The sequence below is a fragment of the Pelodiscus sinensis genome, chromosome 10 (assembly GCF_052426305.1).
Source record: "Pelodiscus sinensis isolate ZL-2025 chromosome 10, ASM5242630v1, whole genome shotgun sequence".
Classification (NCBI taxonomy): domain Eukaryota; kingdom Metazoa; phylum Chordata; order Testudines; family Trionychidae; genus Pelodiscus; species Pelodiscus sinensis.
The window spans coordinates 12,856,668-12,878,068 of NC_143061.1; the positions used below are offsets into that span (position 1 = coordinate 12,856,668).

General features: G+C 39.9%; 1 protein-coding gene across 12 annotated transcripts in view; it reads left to right on the forward strand.

Moving 5' to 3' along the window:
* TBL1XR1 (TBL1X/Y related 1) overlaps positions 1-21,401 on the forward strand; it is a 216,194-nt gene that overhangs the window by 174,909 nt on the left and 19,884 nt on the right. For 7 of the 12 annotated variants that reach the window (XM_075938010.2, XM_075938009.2, XM_075938008.2 and 4 more), the window contains 7 exons: positions 6,401-6,503; positions 11,841-11,986; positions 13,769-13,988; positions 18,129-18,261; positions 19,718-19,859; positions 20,611-20,674; positions 20,784-20,881. In XM_075938010.2, coding sequence (XP_075794125.1) covers positions 6,446-6,503; positions 11,841-11,986; positions 13,769-13,988; positions 18,129-18,261; positions 19,718-19,859; positions 20,611-20,674; positions 20,784-20,881 — 861 coding nt within the window. In that variant the 5' untranslated portion in view covers positions 6,401-6,445. Of the gene's footprint in view, positions 1-313; positions 3,468-6,400; positions 6,504-11,840; positions 11,987-12,099; positions 12,228-13,768; positions 13,989-18,128; positions 18,262-19,717; positions 19,860-20,610; positions 20,675-20,783; positions 20,882-21,401 lie in introns of those variants that run through there. The other 5 variants (XM_089780748.1, XM_075938007.2, XM_075938005.2 and 2 more) reach the window with 2 other exon arrangements.

A 21,401-nucleotide genomic window follows, 5' to 3' on the forward strand; every position in this document is an offset into this window, starting at 1 on the left:
GGGTCTTGGTACCATTATATGTGGATAAATGCAGTCTGTTGATGTATATTTTTCAAAGGCACCCAGAGTATTGTGTAGGCCCTTGTGTGGTACAGTCTATACCTACCAGTATGAAATGTAGTTTGAACCTTTCTAATCTGGTACTTTAATTAGTCAGATGTCCACTTATCATAGCCTAGTTTCCCACGTTCTCATTAAGTTTGTTTACAACCACTAGTCCTGACTCTCAGTGTTCTGTGCTGTTATTTAGCTCTAATTTACCCGTAAATGTCTTCTACGAGCCCAGTAAGCAATGGAACTGTTTGTCTTGCAGGGTTACCATCTTGACCTCCAGAGGTTCAGCAATTTCTGTGATTCGGCATGGATCAGGTCCCGAGGGTGCTGGATTAGAGTGGTTCAACCTGTAATGCCTTTGCTGCATTTTGAGAAATACTTTGTATTTCGGGATCCAGGGCTCTGCTATTGTCGCACCTACTTGGCAGTTGTTAGAACCCTGCATAAAGTTGCTGATATTTCATTCATTGTGTTAAGTGCCCCTCATTTATTCTATCCAGGATATAAATTGAGTGTGTGTGATCCTTTTGGAAAAGGGAACAGGAGATCCTGGAGGGAAATTCAGGGCTGGTGGTTTCTCTTCGGGATGGGACGAGGAACCTCAATCCATTCATCTTTGGCTTAGAAAAATACTACTTTTTGGAATAGATAATATTTTTCATATATTACTAAATTTCATAGCAATCATAGATAGCTCTGTTCTTGTAAGTCTCATTTTTAATAGTGGCTTATGCATTGATTTAATATGATCTAGGATTCTACTTTTATCACTTTTGAAAATGGGATTTTTAGGTTTTATTGAAAAAATTGCAATGGTTTCCAAATATCTAGAGCCTTGCAAATCTGTGGATATCTGCTTTGTATCCACGTGTATCTGCATCTGTGGATGTGGATGCGGATATCCACAGCTCAATTTTGCAGATATGGATTAGGGGTGTTAAATATCGGTTAGTTGAATAGCCAATTAACCTTACGAATTCTTATCTCTTGACTATTCTGAAGTCCTCAAGGATGAGGCCAGCAGCCAGTGCACTCTGGTCCCACTCCCGAGCAGTCCCCTGCCACTCTGTTCTGCTGCATTTGTATCCAAGGCAGCTGCGTGGGGTGCCAAGCAGGAGCTGGTCTGCGAGGGTAACCAGTTTAAAAACCAGTTCCCCTAACAGACTGGCTGCCTGCTGTCCTGCGCTGCTGCCTCTGATACAGAGGCAGCAGTGTGAGGTGGCAGCCTGAGCTCCCGGACCTGGCGCAAGTTGGAACTGAGCCAAGCTGCCTGCCTGCCTGGCTCCTAATATATTTTAATGCAGAGCCGCAGTAGAGGTAGGTCCTGGACCCAGTGCAAGCCAGGACTGAGCCTGGCTGTTGGCCAGCACGCTAAAAATATTACTGGCTGGGGGACTGGAGGAATGCATATAGGTGATAGCATTAACCTATACGTTCTTGCTTATTGTATCCTATTAAATCCCTAATATGGAAGCTAATACCAATTTTGTATCAGCATAGAACTCTATAAAGATCATAGAAAAATTGTGGATTTGAGGAAAATTTTCTGTGTTTTGATTAATGTTGTCAGAGCTAGACTGTTATTACATTTTTAGAATGTCAAGAGGCCTCTCTGCTGTCGGGTCAATATGTATCTGCCAACATTTGAAAAAATATTTTCAATGGACAGTTTTCAAATTAAGCTGAGGGTTTATAGACTGATAAGGCCTTCATCTGCCACAGGATTTTGTGTGAATGAATGAATAAATAATGAGTTTTTTCCATCTCTTCCCAGTTATTTAATTGAATCCAGAGTAAAGAGCAATATTAATATAATTTCAAGTGCTGAAAAGTACTAGACATCTCATTTCTTTAGAATATACAAAGGAAATAAGGGAGTGTTAATAAATTAAATTAACTGGTTTATGGACAGTAACTTTTATGGGTTTTTTTCTGTTCTTTACTCTTTTTAATTCTCATTCTCTGTCTCCTTTTCTCTCGCTATATACTGTCTTTGTGAATGCTGTGCTCCCTCTCCCCAAAATAAAACACCACCATTTTGTGCCTTGTTCTAATTCTGGGAAGAACAAATTCAATCAATTTGTGGTTAGCTAATTTAATGTTTTTTATTCCTAATATTATTATTTTTCCTTGGCCGAAATCTGGTATAGCTCTGTATGTTCCAGGAGAAAGTGATGGAATGTCTGTGCTGAGTTGAGCACTTATGATTTATTAATATTGTGGGCTGCTTTGGATTCAGTTGTTAACTGACAAGATTTCAACCCCTGCTGTGCCTCAAGGCTGATAGAACCTGTGTGTGGTTGTACCAGCTCCCCAGGCCATTCCAATGCATGCACACTGCTGGAGTTCAAGAATTGCTGGGCCCCTGAGCAAGGTGGGGGAGGGAGCTGGCTCTGTGAAAGAGCGGGGCCTAGGGAAGAATGGGTGGGGTTGGGGACTTGCCTCCCCCTGTCAGCCATTAGTGCTGCTCAGGATTCGGTAATGATTTAAGGGCCCTCAGATTCCATCCTCTGACGTAGAATCAGCAGCCAAGAGCCCTGGACCTTTTGTAAATCACTGGGCCCCAGTGCAATTGTCCCTTTTGTCTGCTTCCCCCTCCCCTCAGTGGGCCTGCTTCTGCCATGCCACCTCCATGTCAGGGAGCTTGAAAAAGGGCCAATGTAGAGCAAGATGTGTTGGCCCTCCTCCTGGAGATTCCTGTGTGCTGAGGCTTTCTGCTAATACTCCAGTGAGAATTGTCCACAGCTGGAACCAGAATCCATCCTTTATGGTCTCATGGAACTTTCATGAAGTAGAAGTTTGTCAAAAGGACAGGTTTTTAGTGGCTTTTTGATTACCTTCTGTTCTGACTTGCACGTTTTCACCTGCATTGAATTTCACTTTTAATTCTGTCAGAAGTTTGTGCCAAACTTCCTCTTTTCCCTTTGCTGTATAGCAGAATCTGGGGTGATTCTTTACCTGGCTATGATTCTCTATTCTCTACCTAGATAGAAGTCAGAGTAATTCAGTAGTGAAATGGTTTGTGCTGTACAAGTTGGGATCCCTTGGGATGAAAGGTGACGTACATTGGTTGGGGTTAGCAGCAATTTTAAACAAGGACTGTAGAAAATCGCTAAAACCCAGACTCTGAAAGAATGTGAAAATGTATGCAGTCTTTTCCCTCTAATAACTCTCTAATCTTTTAATGTCGTCATTGGCCAGATTGGATGCTTATTTAACATGTTTCCTTATTTTTCAAGCAGTGTTCGGTATTTCAAAAGTTTGTGTTACACTCTACCACCTTTTGGCAATGAGATCTAAAACCTGTTTTCATGTGGGACAAATGCCAGTTATTTCTTCTTACTTCACTGAACATCTTGCAGGAGTACACTTTGAACCAGCTTTGCAGAATGTTACTAGCTTACTTGCCTAAGGTGAATAACACTTTTGACAGATGAATAAAATATTAGTTTTTCCTATGTTCAATTATCAGGGTAAAGAACAGGTGGCTGGTATGTTTGTATCACAGTTTTGCAGCGCTGCTTTGAATAGCTAGGCTACTCGGTAGTACTAATGCTATTTATTTGCTAAATATTAAATATTTGTATTCACATCTGATTTCTCCATATTGATTATCTGTTATTTTTTTTATGAGGCAATTGAAATCTGAAAAATGCATAATAGTAGTAGGAGTACCAAGTGAGTGGTGGTGGTATGAATTTCTGCAGGGTGTGTGCCAATATAAGGAGGCTTCCACATTGGCACCTAAAACTCAACTGTTTTTTTTTTTTATAGAGGGGTATTGTTTCTTCTCTGTGCAACTCCTCTTTTTTTAGATAGTGCTTTCATGTAATAATATACTGTAATGTACAATGTTTGACAACGGAACAGTCTTGTCTAAATAGGTCTAGTATTTGATGATGTTTTTTATACTAGGCGGAGTTGCTGATACATACAACATATTTGAAAAGGACATATTCTCTACATTTTGCAACATGAGCCTTAAAATTATATTTAAACTAATTTTAAAATTCCAAATGATTATGGAAATTATAGAATTTGCACATTCGTTCTAGTATTTTGCAAAAGCAAAATGTCTAAGTATGCAGCAGGACAGCTCTTCAGAAATGTATCAACTCCAGAAGTGATTAACTATATTACTTTTAGTCTGTGGGTTTATCAAGAAAAACTGCCCACTTTTTTCTTTTTGTTATCAGCATGTTTGTGACTTAAAAATAAGTTACTATCCTAAGCATGTCATGTATTATTTCTAAGAAAAGTGTTATCAACATACTTTTAAAATCTGGACCTTGGGACCTTTTAACTAGCAGTTGTAAGCATTGTTATGCCTTCAGAGGAAAAAGATAAGATTCAGGTAGCATAGAAATTGCAATTTGACCTCTTTCTCACTTTAACAAAAAAGAAAATTTTAGAAGACTATAAAGGCTTTTAAATTACAGCTGTCTAGTGACCCTGATCTTACACATTTCTTATGTTTTGTTCTTGTTTTCTGTTGACTTATTTTTTTATCACTAATGCTGCCTTTTAGTTCTCCCTCCTTGACCCTTAGCATCAAATGACCATACAGTCATCATGCAAGTTACAGCAGGAGCTAAATGAGGAAGCCAACAGATTTTATTCCTGTTTTGTGTAGTGGTATTCATTATGGACAATCCAAGAAGGCCTATTCTCTACTCTTCCCTTTTATGTTTGTGGCACCAGGATAATAAGAAAAAGATGAGCTCTTGTTGCAAAATCATGGAGACGGGTGGTCTCATGTTTTAATTTTTTACTTTTTTCACTGTCTCTTAATTTATTGAGCTGAATGTTTACACTTGCACCATACCTGGGGACAGAGAGGAAGAGCAGAGCTATTAGCAAGCTCGAGTCTGGTAGATTCTGCATCGTAATGGGGGCTAACGGTTTTGGTTTCATAGTAGAAAGGAATAACATAGCGTGTACAGTTTAACCTTCTATAAGACTTGTGCTATTCCTCCATATTGTCACTCTCCTTCTAGTATGAATTTAAGACTTAAAGTTTGGGACTAGGATAACTTAGGGGAACCTAAAATTTGGCCAGGCCTTGAGAAGAGTTTTCTCAGCTTTATAAACATTTTGACTTGCTACACTTTTGCTATCACAGTTCTTTGTCATACCAACCTGTGTCGTAGTTTGATTATTACAGTTGGACCTCTCTAGTTCAGCATCCATGGGACCTGACCGGTGCTGAACCAGAGAATTTGCAGGACCATGGGAGGTCAATATTTTCTAGCAGCATTACCAACACCTTCATTGCTTATTAGGCTCTTAGAAAACATTTAGGTGTAAATTAGAGGTAATTAACAGCACAGAACAGTGAGAGCCAGGATTGGTGCCTGTAAACAAATTGTATGGGACCATGGGAAATGTGGCCACACCCATGATAATGAGACATCTGGCTAAGCAAAATCATGCTGGACCATGGATGTTGCTAGACCAGAGAGTGCCAGATTAGAGAGGTTCAATCCATACTGAGAATCTAAAATGAGACATTTTTACTGTCACCTAAAATAGCAATTTAATCTAGGTCTTCATAGGCTAAGGCTAGTGTATTAAATATGTTATAATATTAAGAAATTATTTCTCATAGTTGATTGGATTAAATGCTTATATACACATCCAGCAAAATATTGCTGAAATTTCTGTCAGAAACTACATAGTTGGAGATTCCTTTTGTTTCTAAATGCTACCAAGAATCATTTTTACTGTGCAGATGTCAAATAAAAAAATGAAATATGTATTCAAATGCTGATTAAAAGGAGATAAAGACTTTATTAAAAGGAATGCTGTTAGGTCAAAATTGGCCCCATATTTATATTCTCTTTATTGTAATGGAAATACGTTTTTTCCTAAATAAATATATCTCTGCAGCCTATACAATACAGCATTGTTCTGTGGTTTGAGAACCTGAGAATGAAATTGATTAGAAACAAATGTTAAAGCAAGTTTCTATTTTCATTGTCGAAGTGGAAAGAAGTTCAAATAATGATAGATAAAGTCTAGTTTAATAATGTGATTTGCATTACCTATGTTTTTTTAATGAGGCCAATCTTTTGGCTCCTGTTAATTGACACTGTGCCATCAAATTATGCCAGTTTATATCAATTGTAGATTTGGCTTGATTTTTAAGAGTGATCTTTTACAATGAGGTGAGATAAATGACATTTTGAAGGTGGAAATTTGCACATTCTAATGGTGGAAATGGTGAAATAAAATTAGCATTTCCAACATTCTGAAGAAGTGTCTTGTTTCTCAACAAATTGTATGTCAAAACAGACATGAGTTTAAAAATGATTATCTGACTTACAGTTCTTTGCTTTATTTTTAGGGTTATATCCTTTGTCGTGACCTCATGGTTTAAGTGGGAATAAAGATGAGTATAAGCAGTGATGAGGTTAACTTCCTGGTATATAGATACTTGCAAGAGTCAGGTGAGTACACGATGATTATCAAGTTAATGCTACTTAGTTCCTTTGGTAGTCAAGAAATCGTTCATCTATAACTGGCTTTGTCAGATCTATGCTGTTGGGATTCATAATTTAACCAGGTTGTTGTGTTTTTTCTATATCCATGTAAATCATAAGGTTTGACTCTGGTAAGTTGCCTTCTGCAACTTAATCAATTTTAGCTATTTTAAATGTGATAGGTTTCAGCTAATAAAATAAGGGCTGGCTGGGTCGCTGTAAACTCATTGGCTCAGAAGAAGCTTTGATATGTTGGATGGCCATGATTATTCATGTTCTGGACAGTTTGAAGATGTCTGCTGCAAAAAAATACTCTTATTATTGTATACTTCCATTCTGGAGTCCTCCGAAAGATTCTCCTATGAGTTGTTCTTGAGTTCCGTGACAAAGCATGAAAATGGAGCAAGATGACATGGCTTTGTTTTAAAACAATGAAAAATCAGTGAATGAGATAATAATGACTCATAGGATTTGTCAAACTGTAAATGTGGATAACTGGATTTTTACCAAGGATGTATTTTAGAATCTCTAAAATAAATCCCTTTTCTAAAGACACTTTCTGCATAGGGTTCTCACTTGTGAGACTTTGCTCCTTAGTGTAAGTCTATCAGAAATCCCCTAGCTCTTGAGAATAGCAGGGTAGTGTAAAAGTCTGATGCTGTTGTCATACATAAAAGGAAGGAGGGTTTTTTTCTTCCCGATTTGTACCTATAAGGGACGTAAGGGGAGTAGTCAATTAGTTAACTTCCTGATAAGCCTAGGCTTATTGGGTAGTCGAGTTGACTACTCGCATCCCCCACCGCCTTGCTGCCTCTGTATCAGAGGCAGCGGAGAGGGGATGGAAAGAGCTGGTGCTGGGAGGAGCTGGCTTACAAGCCGGTTCCCCCCAGCACTGTCCCCCACTCACCTGCTGTTGCTTCTATCAGAGGCAGTAGAGGGGAGATGGGGGTGGTGCAGAGGCTGCTTTGCAGCAGCAGCTCCTATCCACAGGACATCCCAACTTCCTGCTAGGACCCCCCATGCAGAGGGGCTGCTGCTGGCTGGGCTGGCAGTCCAGCTCAGTCCTGGCTTGTGCCAGGTGCAGAACCAAACCCTGCTGTCGCTCTGCAATTTAAAAGGCAGTAGGAGCCAGGCAGCCTACCCCTCCACCCCAACTCCTAATGCATTTTAAATTGCAGAGCTGCAGGGGGGTTTGGTCTTGGACCTGGACTGATCCAGGCATCTTACCCTTGGCTCCTACTGTGTTTTAAATTGCAGAGCTGCAGCAGGGTTTGGTTCCACACCCAGCACAAGCCGGGACTGAGCTGGGCTGGCGATCGACTAATCGAGTAGTTGATAAAAATTCTATCGACTTCTCAATTAACTATCCGCCTCTTAACATCCCTAGTGTCTATCTAGAACTATGACATCTGTGGCACACAGTACAAATGTATAACCCCTTTAAATAGTTGGAATCCTCTAATGGTGCTCACTGTTTTCTATGTTTTAAAAGTCCTCAAACCAGTCAGAACAAATAGCATGTTTGAATATATTTGGAGAATATGGTTATTTGGGACCCAGCTGTGTCTGTATGGTTTCTTTTTGTGATGGTATTGTCTAAAGAGTAAACGCTACAGCAGAATCATTCACTGTCCTGCTGAATGCCCTGGTTGGGATAAGTTCTCGTTCTGTTTCTTTCAGCCCATCTGTTGGAAGCTAGTAACCCATCTCTTGTGCCTTTTACATCTCTGATTGCATTTTTTTGTGTCTCTTTCTCTTAGCTACAGCTACACTGTTGTAGGAAAGGTAGGCTATGTTGGCCTCAGGGTATTAGCAAGGCAGGGTGTGTGAGGTAATATCTTTTATTGGAAAGATGTTTGTCTAGTAAAAGATTCTACCTCATCCACTTTGTCTTTCCTACAGCATGGCACTCTAAAGCAAAAGCTAAAAAAAAAAAAAAAGACCCTTCTGGCTTCATCCTTTACCAATAGATGACTTCTGCGTCTCTTCTCATTCTGCTTCAAAGGAGTACTAGCTTTGGGGACTTGCTTGAAAAGAGAAATGATTTTCAAGAAGCTGTCTAACCCCAGGGTTTTGTGACCATAAGACAAGCTCATGGGCTACCTGTCATCCTCTTTATCAGTAGGCACCAACTTTCCATGGTCCATTAATGATGGCAAGTGCAATATGTAAGGAAGGAGATTTTTCTAGTATGCTAAATACAGTAAACTTCCGATAATCCGGCACCTTTAGGACCCAGGGGGTGTCGGATTATCCGATATGCTGGACTATCAGAAGGGGGGGCTATGAGGGGTCTGAGTGAGGTGGGGGGGATGCTACCCCAGACCCTTCATAGCCCCCCCTTCCGATAGTCCAGCTCTGTCCCAGGCGTCCCCGATTCAGCCGCTGTTGGTCAGTTTCAGCAGCGGCTAAATCGGGGACGCCTGCGGCAGAGCTGCTGGGGTGCTGCTGGGTTGGTCTGGTAGTGCCGCCCCTCGGCGCTGCAGGCCCAACCTGGCAGCACCCCAGCTGCTTTGCCCCCAGCTTCCCCGATTCAGCTTCTAGTCAGTTTCAGCAGCGGCTGAATCGGTGGAGCTGGGCACAGAGCAGCTCCAATTGTCCGGCTGCCCCAGCACTTCCGGGTTCCCAATGGTGTCAGACCATCAGAAGTGCCAGAGCATTGGATGCTGGACTAATGGAGTTTTACTGTACATGCATTCTATTTTTAAGTTCCAATGACAGGCACTTATAGGTTGAACCTGATTTTGAGTGATTTTACTGCCTTTGGATTACTATCCATCGTCAGGATTTGTGGTCTGATAATCTTAATAGTATTTCTCTAGTGTGTGTGTGACTGACAGCATAATGTCAAGCATGAGACAGAGAATTTAAACTTTCTGTTTTTTAGTTAAGCCCCTCGCAATTGAGAAGACTAACAGTAACATTTTCAAAAATGTCTGGTGACTAAGAGTAATGTTTTCAAAGGTGTTTAGGCACCTAGAGATGCAGAGAGGTGCCAAGTGGGATTTTTCACAGATTCCTAGGCAGTTTGGTGAATGAGATAATTGCATTGATCTCAGTGCAAGCCAGTTTGATTTAGGGCTTCTAAAAGCTTAAAACCTCTTGAAAATGGGACCGAGGCTTCTAAGTCACTTACATTTGCTTGAATTTTTGTTTTAGCAGCAGTGTCCAATGTATACTGTTCAACTGCTTTGGATCTAATGTCCATTTCATATCGAACAATTTAAAATACCAAATTCAGTTGTAATGCAGGGAGTTAAAGTCGCCCAGTTCTATTCCTGGTTTAGAAAAGGCATGATTTAATGGTAAGCAAAGGTCCCTTCTGCTACATCAGATGGCTTAGTTCTTCTTCGAGAAGTGTCCTCATGGGTACTCCACCTTGACACGCAGTGATGCTGGCACACCTCAAGGTGGGGCACCCACTGGGACAACCATCTCGAAGAATTCCAGTTACTGTACCAGGTGAGCAACTTTCCCTTGCTGATCATTAAAGGTATGGAGAGGAAGATGTACATAAAGATTGGCCACAAAAGCCTAAAGAATCACTATTTGTACTAGTAGTGAGGGATTACTGAATTAAATAACTCTCAGTGCAGAGATTTGGATTTGACATATAAGGTCCCTTTTTTTTTTTTTCCCAGCATCTGAGTTTGTTTTGCTCTGTTGCTTTTAGTAATCTCCTAACTTCTTGAAAACAAAGTTTTGGGTTATTAGCTATTAGTTAAGGCACTTCTTTTAGAAAATCAATGCTGTAGAAGCATTGTTCTCTGTTATATTGTCGAGTACTTGTTGAACACTTGTTCACGTGACTATATGGATCTGGGGAGGAAAACTCCAAAATTAATTTTAAAAAGGTTATTTGCTGGTTACTGCGTTGCTATAATTATTTGATCTGGATGGTTTGGTTTCACAGATTTTTATTTTTTCTCAAAGTCCTTATGCTTTTCAAATCATATCTTAGCATATTTTCAGTAAAAATGAGCTGAATATGATCTGCATACTTTTATAAGTGTCACTTATCAACCCTTTATACTAGGAATGCTAGTGGCTAGTCAACTAACCACTTATCAGTTAATGGTCCTGCTTAACCGCAACATCCCCCACCCTCCTGCGTGCTCCGCATTTAAAGTTTGTAACAGTAGGCTTGCTCAGTCCCAGCCCATTGGTCTGAATTTTAAATGAAAAGCATGCAGGGGAGCCTTTTGCCACCCTATGGACATGGGCTGCTGCCACCCCATGCTGCTGCCTCTAATGCAGATAAATAACAGGTTAATTTCCAATGTCCCTGTTACATTGTGACGCATTTTCCACTCTTAATCAGTGTGTGGCAAGTATGTCATTTTAAATGCCAGCACACACACAAAGCATTGTGGGATGAATTTAATTCTCTGCTACATATACGTTTTATTCTTATTTGTATGTAATAAAAAAAATCTATGAACAAAGAAAAATAATAGGTGAATCTCAGCAGAGCCTGTCAATTGGTTTATAATCTGATAATTTGTAATCAGTTTTACTGAGGAAATAAATAGGCTGTGTCTAGACTGGCCACTTTTTCCGGAAAATCAGCCGCTTTTCCGGAAAAACTTGCCAGCTGTCTACATTGGCCGCTTGAATTTCCGCAAAAGCACTGACAATCTCATGTAAGATTGTCAGTGTTCTTGAGGAAATACTATGCTACTCCCGTTCGGGCAAAAGTCCTTTTGCGCAAAAGGGCCAGTGTAGACAGCTCAGATTTGTTTTCCGCAAAAAAGCCCCGATCGCAAAAATGGCGATCGTAGCTTTTTTGCAGAAAAGCGCGTCTGGATTGGCACGGAAGCTTTTCCACAAAAAGTGCTTTTCCGTGCCAATCTAGACACTCTGTTCCGAAAATGCTTTTAACGGAAAACTTTTCCGTTAAAAGCACTTGCGGAAAATCATGCCAGTCTAGACACAGCCATAGTGTTTAAAAGAAAATCAACAAAACAGAAGAGACAAAAATAAAAGAAAAAATATCAGAAAATAGAAAAGATAGAATATTAAATGGTAGTTTTATCTTACCCACATGTGTGTTGCAAATATAAACCTATTGTAACTGAAATTTGCTATATTATGTATAAATTAGTGTTTGTATTGATTACACAGTAAAATAAAATATAATAGAAGAAATATGCCTCTAATTGACTTTCCACTGGAGTGTTTAAGGTTTCTCTTTTATATCTTTGCTATAACATTTGTTTGTTTCTATAACAAGAAGATCTTGCAATATTTTGAGAAATGGAGTTGTCAGTAAATCAATTCTGATAGTTTCCCCCTTGTCTTTAGGGTTTTCTCATTCAGCATTTACCTTTGGTATAGAGAGCCATATCAGCCAATCTAATATAAATGGTGCTCTGGTGCCACCAGCTGCTTTGATTTCCATCATCCAGAAAGGTCTGCAGTATGTAGAAGCTGAAGTCAGTATTAATGAGGTAAGGCGTTTTCTTGATACCTACAGAACATTGTGTGCTTGCTTACATTAAATTTGAATACTGGTATTTTTTTCTTAACTCTCTTGTGTCCTATTTATTTACTTTTACTTCAGATTCCTTACTGCTGGTGTTAACCATGACTCCACTGGTGGAACCAGAATGGAGTGACATAACTGTGTAGGGGTTCTGCCCAGTGCAGCCACACAACACCAGGCATGGTGTGCTGGCTCATTGCTTAAAGGTCCGTTATCTGTAGCGTTTTTTTCCCTAATATAATGTTGTAGTTAATCCAGAAAAGTAAACTCACTATAAAATAATAGTACAAATGAACAAGAACTCTTAATTTCTGTTTGAATGTTTTAGTTCCCTGGTGAACTGACATTAATGGTAGGCAAACATCTAAAGATTCTGGGCTTCTATTTGGAGAATAATCCAAAAGCTTGAGAACTCACTCAGATTCTTTAAGATTTACTACTTCCCTTTTCAACTCCAGAGCCGTCTGCCTCTTACCACCACCTACCGAACAACAGGCCCAGAAACATCCTTATCTTTGAATTGTTGTTCTCTTCTCAAGCAGTGGCATTAGAATTTTCAATAAACAGCCTTGTTGGTTGGAATTTCCAAACTATATTATGTGTCCTTCATGAAAGGAAGACAGTTTCAGCAGAGAGGCTCAAGAGAACAGAGGCTGTGGAATTCTACCAACTCTTGTAGCTACAGCCCCTATTAATGTGGGAGAAGAAAAGAGACATGCAACTCTAATTGTAAGGGGCCTACCACTGGGGAGAGCTCATGGTAAAAAAGAAAGGGCTCCCTAAATGAAGAAAACATTTGAATTTGGTTAGGACAGGAATGACGAACATGTCTAGGAGACTAATATTTTGCCTGAACTGGTTTGTAGGATCTGTTATACATGATGCGTCCATGGTTATCCCATGAGTGTGTTTCCAGCAGTGGAGAAAAATACGTATCTTAAAAGTTGATCTTGTAAGGTATCAGCTTCTTGCACTAGTGGCCTTTATATATGTCAATTAAGCTGTAGCTGACAAACAGATTCGCATCAGTTCTGATGTCCTCACAGTCTCCCTCCCCTTGAGTCTTGAGTTGGTTTAGCTGCAGCTTCCGCAGCTTGAGTGAAAGAAATCCATTTCCTCAGAAAGGGTCATAAAAACAAAGCAACAGAACAAGAGAGGAGAACCTCTATTTATCACTAGGAATCCCTCTAAGTTCTAAAGATAGACCCTTGTAAGGCTTTAGTTAAAATAAGAGACTATTTTTGACTGTGTCTTGCCCACTTCAGGATGAAATTATTTGTTTTTAAATGATGCCAATACTGTTTAAAAAGAAGAAACAAAAATTAATGAAAGCTCAAGATACTGTGTTTGTGAAAAATTTCTTATGACTTCATAAGCTGTAGCATAAACTTGCAATGTATGCAGTTTTGAAATGTACAATTGGATTTTTTGCATATTAATAAGTAGATTATTTCAAAAGTAAGGCATATAACTTTTGGTCCAAGAGCCTCTGCTAGAGGCTTACAATGGCTTGTTTGTTTGTTCAGTACATAGGATGATCACTCCAACTTTTGAGCAGATTTCCAGGCCTAATTAAGAGATAGATAAATAATATATTCTGTATAGCATTTCTCTCTGCATTTGTGAGAGATTGCATTTGTATTGTATTAATTTTCAATTTTTGGAATGCAGTTTTTCCTGGATTTTTTTTGTTAAAGATCGCTAACATCTGTTGTTTTTCTGTGTGTTCTTCCTCTCCCCAAATTAGGATGGTACCTTGTTTGACGGTAGGCCAATAGAGTCTCTCTCACTGATAGATGCAGTAATGCCTGACGTGGTACAAACAAGACAGCAGGCCTACAGAGATAAACTTGCACAACAACAGGCAGCAGCTGCTGCTGCTGCAGCTACCACTAACCAACAGGGCTCGGCAAAAAATGGAGAAAATACTGCAAATGGAGAGGAAAATGGAGCGCACACTATAGCAAGTAAGTTGAGGCAGAAAAAGATCTCCTATATACACAGTTTTGTGGGTCTATCCTTGTTATACATAATAATAATAATACCTACTTCGTGGATAATACTTTTCATCTTTCATGGCAAAGTTCGCGGATGATACTAAACTGTTTAAGATAGTCGAGACAGAAGCAGACTGTGAAGAACTTCAAAAAGATCTCACTAAACTGAGTGATTGGGCAACAAAATGGCAAATGAAATGTTATGTGGATAAGTGTAAAGTAATTCACGTTGGAAAAAATAACCCCAACTATACGTACAGTATGATGGGGGCTAAGTTGGCTACGACAAATCAGGAAAGAGATCTTGGAGTTATTGTGGATAATTCTCTGGAAACTTCCACGCAGTGTGCAGCGGCGGTCAAAAAGGCAAATAGGATGTTAGGAATTATTAAGAAAGGGATAGAAAATAAGACACAGAATATCTTACTGTCCCTGTATAAAACTATGGTACGCCCACATCTGGAATACTGTGTACAGATGTGGCCTCCTCACCTCCAAAAAGATAAAAAAATAGCCTTAGAAAGGATTGAGAAAAGAGCAACTAAAATGATTAGGGGGTTGAAACTGGTTCCATATGAAGAGAGATTAAAGCGACTGGGACTTTTCAGTTTAGAAAAGAGGAGATTAAGGGGGGATATGATAGAGGTATATAAAATCATGAGTGTGGAGAGGGTGAATAAAGAAAAGTTATTTATTAGTTCCCATAATAGAAGAACTAGAGGACACCAAATGGAATTAATGGGTAGCAGGTTTAAAACTAATAAAAGAAAGTTCTTCACACAGCGTGTAGTCAACCTGTGGAACTCCTTGCCAGAAGAGGCTGTGAAGGCTAGGACTATAACAGTTTAAAGAGAAGCTAGATAATTTCATGGAATTTAGGTCCATAAAAGGCTATTAGCCAGGGGATAGAAATGGTGTCCCTGGCCTCTGTTTGTCAGAGGCTGGAGAAGGATGGCAGGAGACAAATTGCTTGATCATGGTCTTAGGTCCACCTCCTCTGGGGCACCTGCTGCTGGCCACTGTCGGCAGACAGGCTACTGGGCTAGATGGATCTTTGGTCTGACCCAGTACGGACATTCTTATGTTCTTATATGTTCTTATCAGTAAATGCAGCCTCTTCTTATATCTGTAGAATATCCCTCAGCTAGTAAATGCATCCATCAGATAAAGGTGTTTATATCTGTAACCCCATGACTTGTGAAGAATACGTTTATATATGATATTTTAATAGTCATTTTCTCTACTGTGGGGGCTTGTGAACTCTGGACAGTCAACACTATAGGCCAGATTCTCATTTCCAGTCTGGCTCCTCTGTGCTACTGGGCACTATTGCTGTAACTTGTCATCTGGAATTCCCCTGGGACAGGGAAGCTCTTAGCTGGTACAAAGCTGTCAGAGGTGACTCCTCTGAGAACTCCTTCTCCCCGACCTCGCTCTAGCGCAGGAGAAAGGGAGCAGGGATGTGAATGGTTAACTAGTAAGGCTCACCCTTAATGGTGAGGCTTACTGGTTAATTAGTTGGGGGCTGGAGCTGCACCTGTCCATGGCAGCCCCAGCCCAAGCACACCACAAACAAAGGCAATCCAGCCAGCCAGAGCAGCCTTTGTCCACAGTTGGGAGGCCGCTCCAGCCTAGTTGGGCTAGAGCAACCCACTCTCTGACCCCCCCTTTAAATCGGTTAACCAGTTAAACATTTTGTATAACCAGTTAAACAGGATTTTACATCCCTAACATTAGGGAGTGTTAGCAGGGCATAACTCCAGTCCCCTAATCCTAATTATGTTCAGTTAAATTTTGTTAAGAAGTGCTTAGGTTGCTCTGGCTCATACCAGTGCCAGCACAGGGTCAGACTGGCCTACTCAACCAGCCAGGGACCTATAATCAGTTTCCTGGTGACCACATCATGAAGATCTCAGATGCAAAGGAGAAGAATCCTGCCTGGTGTGGAAATTTAATATAAATCACTTTGATACCAAAAGATGCCTTCGTTCTTGCAACAGATTATTGTTTTCTTGATTCACTATTTAACATTGTTCAGTCACAAGTGTTTGCAAATTTTGTGTACTCAGTGGTTTAGTATTTGGGCTGTGCTGTTGAGTTGTGATTGGTCATGTAAATCATAGTTTTGGATAAGTTTACTTTTGTAGTCAGGCTCATCGTGTGAAACTCATAGAAAAGAAATGTAGCTTTCTGCAAACATTAATGAAAAGACTCAATTGCATGAATTTTTTAGTGGAAAAGGATGCAGCAGGGCACAAGAGCAGCCAAAGAAAATTAATTTAAAATTTTGACCAAATAGTCACTTAAAGCTTATGCATTATTTGCCTTGCTTTACAGTTTCATTGTATTAGTTTCTATTGTTTATTATAGCTAATTATTGAATTTGGAAAACCAAACAGGCTCCATAAATTTTAAAACTCCATACATAGTAATATTTGCTTGTTAAATGTGAATTGTAACCTTAAGTTTTAGAACTATCATACTAAGCTTGTGTAAAAATATGATATACCAGCAACCTCTACTGGCTGGAACACCAAATCATATTGACATTGATTCTCTTCAATCAATACAGTTTTTTATTTGGTGTTCTCATAGCTTATTCTCTTCTCTAATGCACAAGCACTGACATACATATCACTAAAATACCTTTACTATAAAATTTAAGCAATGTATGCACAGTGGTTTCATCAGTGACTGCCGTAGATAAATGTGAAACAGTTTAATTTTTGACACTTTTCATATTTATCTTGGTTTTCTCCAAGAAAACTCTGGATGTGAAATAACATTTTTTTAAGATAGAGCATTGGTGCTCTCTGGCAATAAAGCTGTTTTTAATGATAAATTATCCTGAGTCTATTTACAGAACAATGAAGAATCAATTTGCCTTCCACGTGGAAAAGCAATACATAATCATAAATTGATACTAATTGTCAGCATAAGATAAAAATGTCAGGGTCAAACTGGCTTACTCAATCGGGGACGTATAATCAGTTTTCTGTATGAAGAAAACCAAATATCTGCCTTTTAATTAAGATCATTTTCAGAAGAGAAAGGTTTCAAATGTTGATTTCACACTCAGTGATAGCCATTACTTTAAAGTTAAAATGCAGTAGTTTGATATTTCATGTACAGTAGAAGCTATTGATTTCACATTCATAAGATGGAAATCAGATACATTTATTTTATTTAGTACAAGGCCTGACAAACAGGGAGAATATGTTGTTTGAAAATACAATTTTAACAGTGTCAGACAAAGATTTTCTGAAGTGACTAGTAATGTCCTCAGTTTTTGGTGCCTAATGGGAGACACCTAAAAGATGCTTAGGGAAGTTCTTTTGGCACTTTTTTAAAAATCCATGGTCCCTTCTAAAGTTTCTCAAATTGCAAACCTGAATCTGAAATCAGTACAGGTTGGACCTTCCTGGTTGGGCAACCTCAGGACCTGATTGCTCCTGAAGGAGGGAATTTGCTGGACCAGGGTAGGTCAGGCCTCAGACTCTTCTGGGGCTCCCTTCCTGGTCACTGCCCTGGCCAGTGGGCTGCCTCTAACCACTGGCGGGGATCCACTCCAATCAACAGGGCTCCCTTCCCCTCGCTGGCAGTGGCTGTAGCTCCGTACAGCCAGACGCAGGGGCTTCCCTGCCTCCAGCCGGCAGAGGCTCCTTATCCCTGGTCACGGGCTTCCTGCTTCTGGCCGGTGAGACTCCCTTTCCCTGACTGGTGGTGGTTTCATACCTCTGGGCACAGGGGCTTCCCACACCTCGCTGGAGGTGGCTCCTTGCACCCGATCCTGCTCTGACAGCTGGCTGCTTGCCAGACTCCCTAACCCCAGGCTACTGGACCTCCAGGCTTCCTGCCAGCTGAGCTACCAGCCACTGGCAATGTCTGTGGCTGGGACGTTTTAGACCTGCCTGCTGGTCCACGGATGTTGTCGGACCAGAGAGTCCTGGACTACAGAGGTTCAACCTGTATTACTTTCAAAAATCTTATAGCCTTTAGATTCTATGAATGTATCCTTCCAGTATAAACTTACCATTTAATATTCAGCGAATGAAATATATTATCCCAAACCATCAATATCTAGTTTATCTTCTGTTTTCCATAATTTAGACAATCATACGGATATGATGGAAGTGGATGGAGATGTGGAAATCCCTCCTAACAAAGCAGTGGTGCTGCGTGGTCATGAATCTGAAGTATTCATCTGCGCCTGGAATCCTGTTAGTGACCTCCTGGCCTCAGGGTATGTTTTTACAAGCAAAAATGGCAGTTCTCATTGCAACTGGGCATTCATATATTTTGGAGACACAGTATGCTATGCCTCATAGACAGTATCTCTTTTGTCACTGTGTTGAACTTGCTGACATTAGGCCCTTTTATCCTTAGGGCCAATTTTCCTTATGAGGTATAAGTGCTTGGCAGCATTCTGAATGCCAGAAAATTTTCAATGCAATTTGGTGAACTGTAGGTGTGTCAAGTTGGGTGGAGAAGGGAAAGGAAAGCCAATCAGATTTTCCCCTTTCTAGTACCACCCTTTTGCATTCTTTCCCTCCCTCCCCCCCTTCATTCTTCCTATCCTGGGCTGCTTCTTTTGCCTCCTGAGGGAAGCTGAATGGCATCTTCCAATGGCTGCCTCCCTGCTAGTGACAGAACAAGCAGAGTTTGGTTTTCCATCAGCAGTGAAAACAGTTGCCTTGCATTGCAAGGGTGAGAAATACAGCAATGGGTCTTTTTACACCCTGGACACTCAGTGCACATGTAAAACACCTGAGAAGGAGGGAAAAAGTTAGAAACACTCCAGCAGAGATCAGGACTATTGCAAATATGCCCACACACTGGGAGACCTTGAAGAAGACATTTATTCTTGCTGTATTTTGTCTGTGAGGTGGAATAATACTTTGCCCTCCTCAAATAAATGATTTAATCTTCACAACATTAAATGTTCAGAATGCTCTATATAACATATGTAAATGTATTACTTGGACTATAGAGCATTAGTGGTTGGATTTTATTCTAATAATCTTATAGAGCTAGTTTACCTAATCATTATTTCCTTTAAAAACACAATTACCATGGCTTCTAGTAATTGAGGCGTGTGATCAGCTAGAAATTCTGCTGCTAATTGATAGGGACCGGGAAGATAACAATGTTAGCATTTGTTTTGGATACACAAATTCTCTGTCAGGGAGATGAAAGCCTGCAGAAAAAATTCATGACTGGAAACCATAAGTGTATATGATAAATTAATCTCATCACAACAGACTATTCTAGCTTTCTTTGAGTGAATATAATTGGGATCTGCTCTCAGATATATAGCCTCTTCCCAACTTACGAACTGGTTACGGACCAAGCAATTGGTCATAACTCGGTTTGTTCGTAAGTCGGACCTCATAGAGTTACACGCGACCATGCTGTTCGTAAGCACGGATCTCGTTCGTAACTCAGGGTCTGCCATTTACGACAGCTTTGGTCATAAGTGCGAACGGTCGTAGGTCGACTGTTTGCAACTCAGGGACCAGCTGTACTGATGTGGAGCTGACTTTTTTTTCCATTGATGTGGTTTTGAATGTATTAACATATAACTTTTTAAAATGAAGTTTCTAAATTGGATACCATGTTGCATGTCCATGCTTCTTGAAGAGGACATTGTCCGTTTTGTTGTTGTTGTTAAGCAATTTGATGTTATCTTGATTGCTTAGATCTGGCGACTCAACTGCACGGATATGGAACCTCAGTGAAAACAGCACCAGTGGCTCTACACAGCTGGTACTCCGACACTGTATACGAGAAGGAGGGCAAGATGTACCAAGCAACAAAGATGTGACGTCCCTGGATTGGAATGTAAGTAGAATTTACAGTGTAATTTTGCCCAATCAAATGCTTGGATGGATGGACACATGCTGGTTTTGCTCAAGATAACATACTACTAAAAATGGCAGCTTAGCTGCAGTGCAGACAAGCTAAGAGTCTGATGGCTTGCCTATACACACAGCACATCAGCACAGCTGCAGTCATTACTGAAGATGCTATCTACACCAGTGGGAGAGCTTCTTCTGTAAACAGGAACACTCCAGCTCCCCAAGAAGCAGTAGCAAGGTCAACAGGAGATTACCACTGACATAGCGTTGTCTTCACCAGTTCAGTTATACCAACTGTGTCACTCAGGGATGTGGATTTTCTGCACTCCTGAGAGACTACATACTGACGTTAGCCTGTGCTGTTGACCAACTTTCAGATAACATTGGCAGCTAGCTCACCCAGGCCACCATAGCTACGCTGCTATTGTTAGCATACTAGCTTAATCTGGCATGCGTAAATTTATCCAAGTTGGAAATTATACCTCTGGCTGCTGTGTGGACATACACGATATGACAAGAGCTTTGTATCTTTTTTTTACCACTACTGAATTGCTTTGACTTTAGTGTCATACCAGAAATAGGTTTTCATTTTACTGTATGCATCTCTTTTTTAATACACTGCAGATTCTGGACTAAATAGCATGACCTTTATGCAAAATATTTTCTATTTGAAGTTTTCTTTGTGTCCCTTAGTTTGAATTGTATAATAAATGTAATAACTTTTTTGCTGACAGAGTGAAGGTACGCTTCTAGCAACTGGGTCGTATGATGGATTTGCAAGGATATGGACTAAAGACGGTAATTGAAATGTTTCACATTTCCATTATATTTTTCTGCATAGTGTCTCACAACATGGGGTTTTTTTCCTTCATTTCTTGAATGTAATAATTTCAATGTAAATTTTCAGGTAATCTTGCCAGCACCTTGGGGCAACATAAAGGACCTATATTTGCATTAAAATGGAACAAGAAAGGAAACTTCATTTTAAGTGCAGGAGTGGACAAGGTGAGATAATGTATGGCTAATTAAAACAATTTCATGATTAAATTGTACCATAATAAACACTAAAACAAAAATTTGGTATGTACTAAGAAGATAATAGTAATAAGAAGTATGGATAAGGAATCAGTTATATTAGATACACTTGATCATGTGACAGAGTTGAAAAACTAATTGATTATTTGAATCCAGTGGATAAAATGGGCCTGGTTCTCTTAATTACATAAATATAAGTCAAAAGTAACTCCCCTGAAGTCAGTGGCATTACACCGAGTAAAACAAATGTATCTAGACTTTAGTAAAGGACTTGATACTGTACTTCAGAAACTATCTTTAAAAATAGACTCAAAGTAGTTTGGACATGGCACCTATCAGAGAGTGGACTTAAAAGGTCACAGTTAAAAAACAAAAAAGGACAATGTATTTAAATGGGATAAGTGGCCAGTGCAGTGCAGCAGGGGTCATTGTTAAACCATGTTTTAGATTACACCTTTAAGAAAAATGAGAGGTAAACAATACAGTAAAT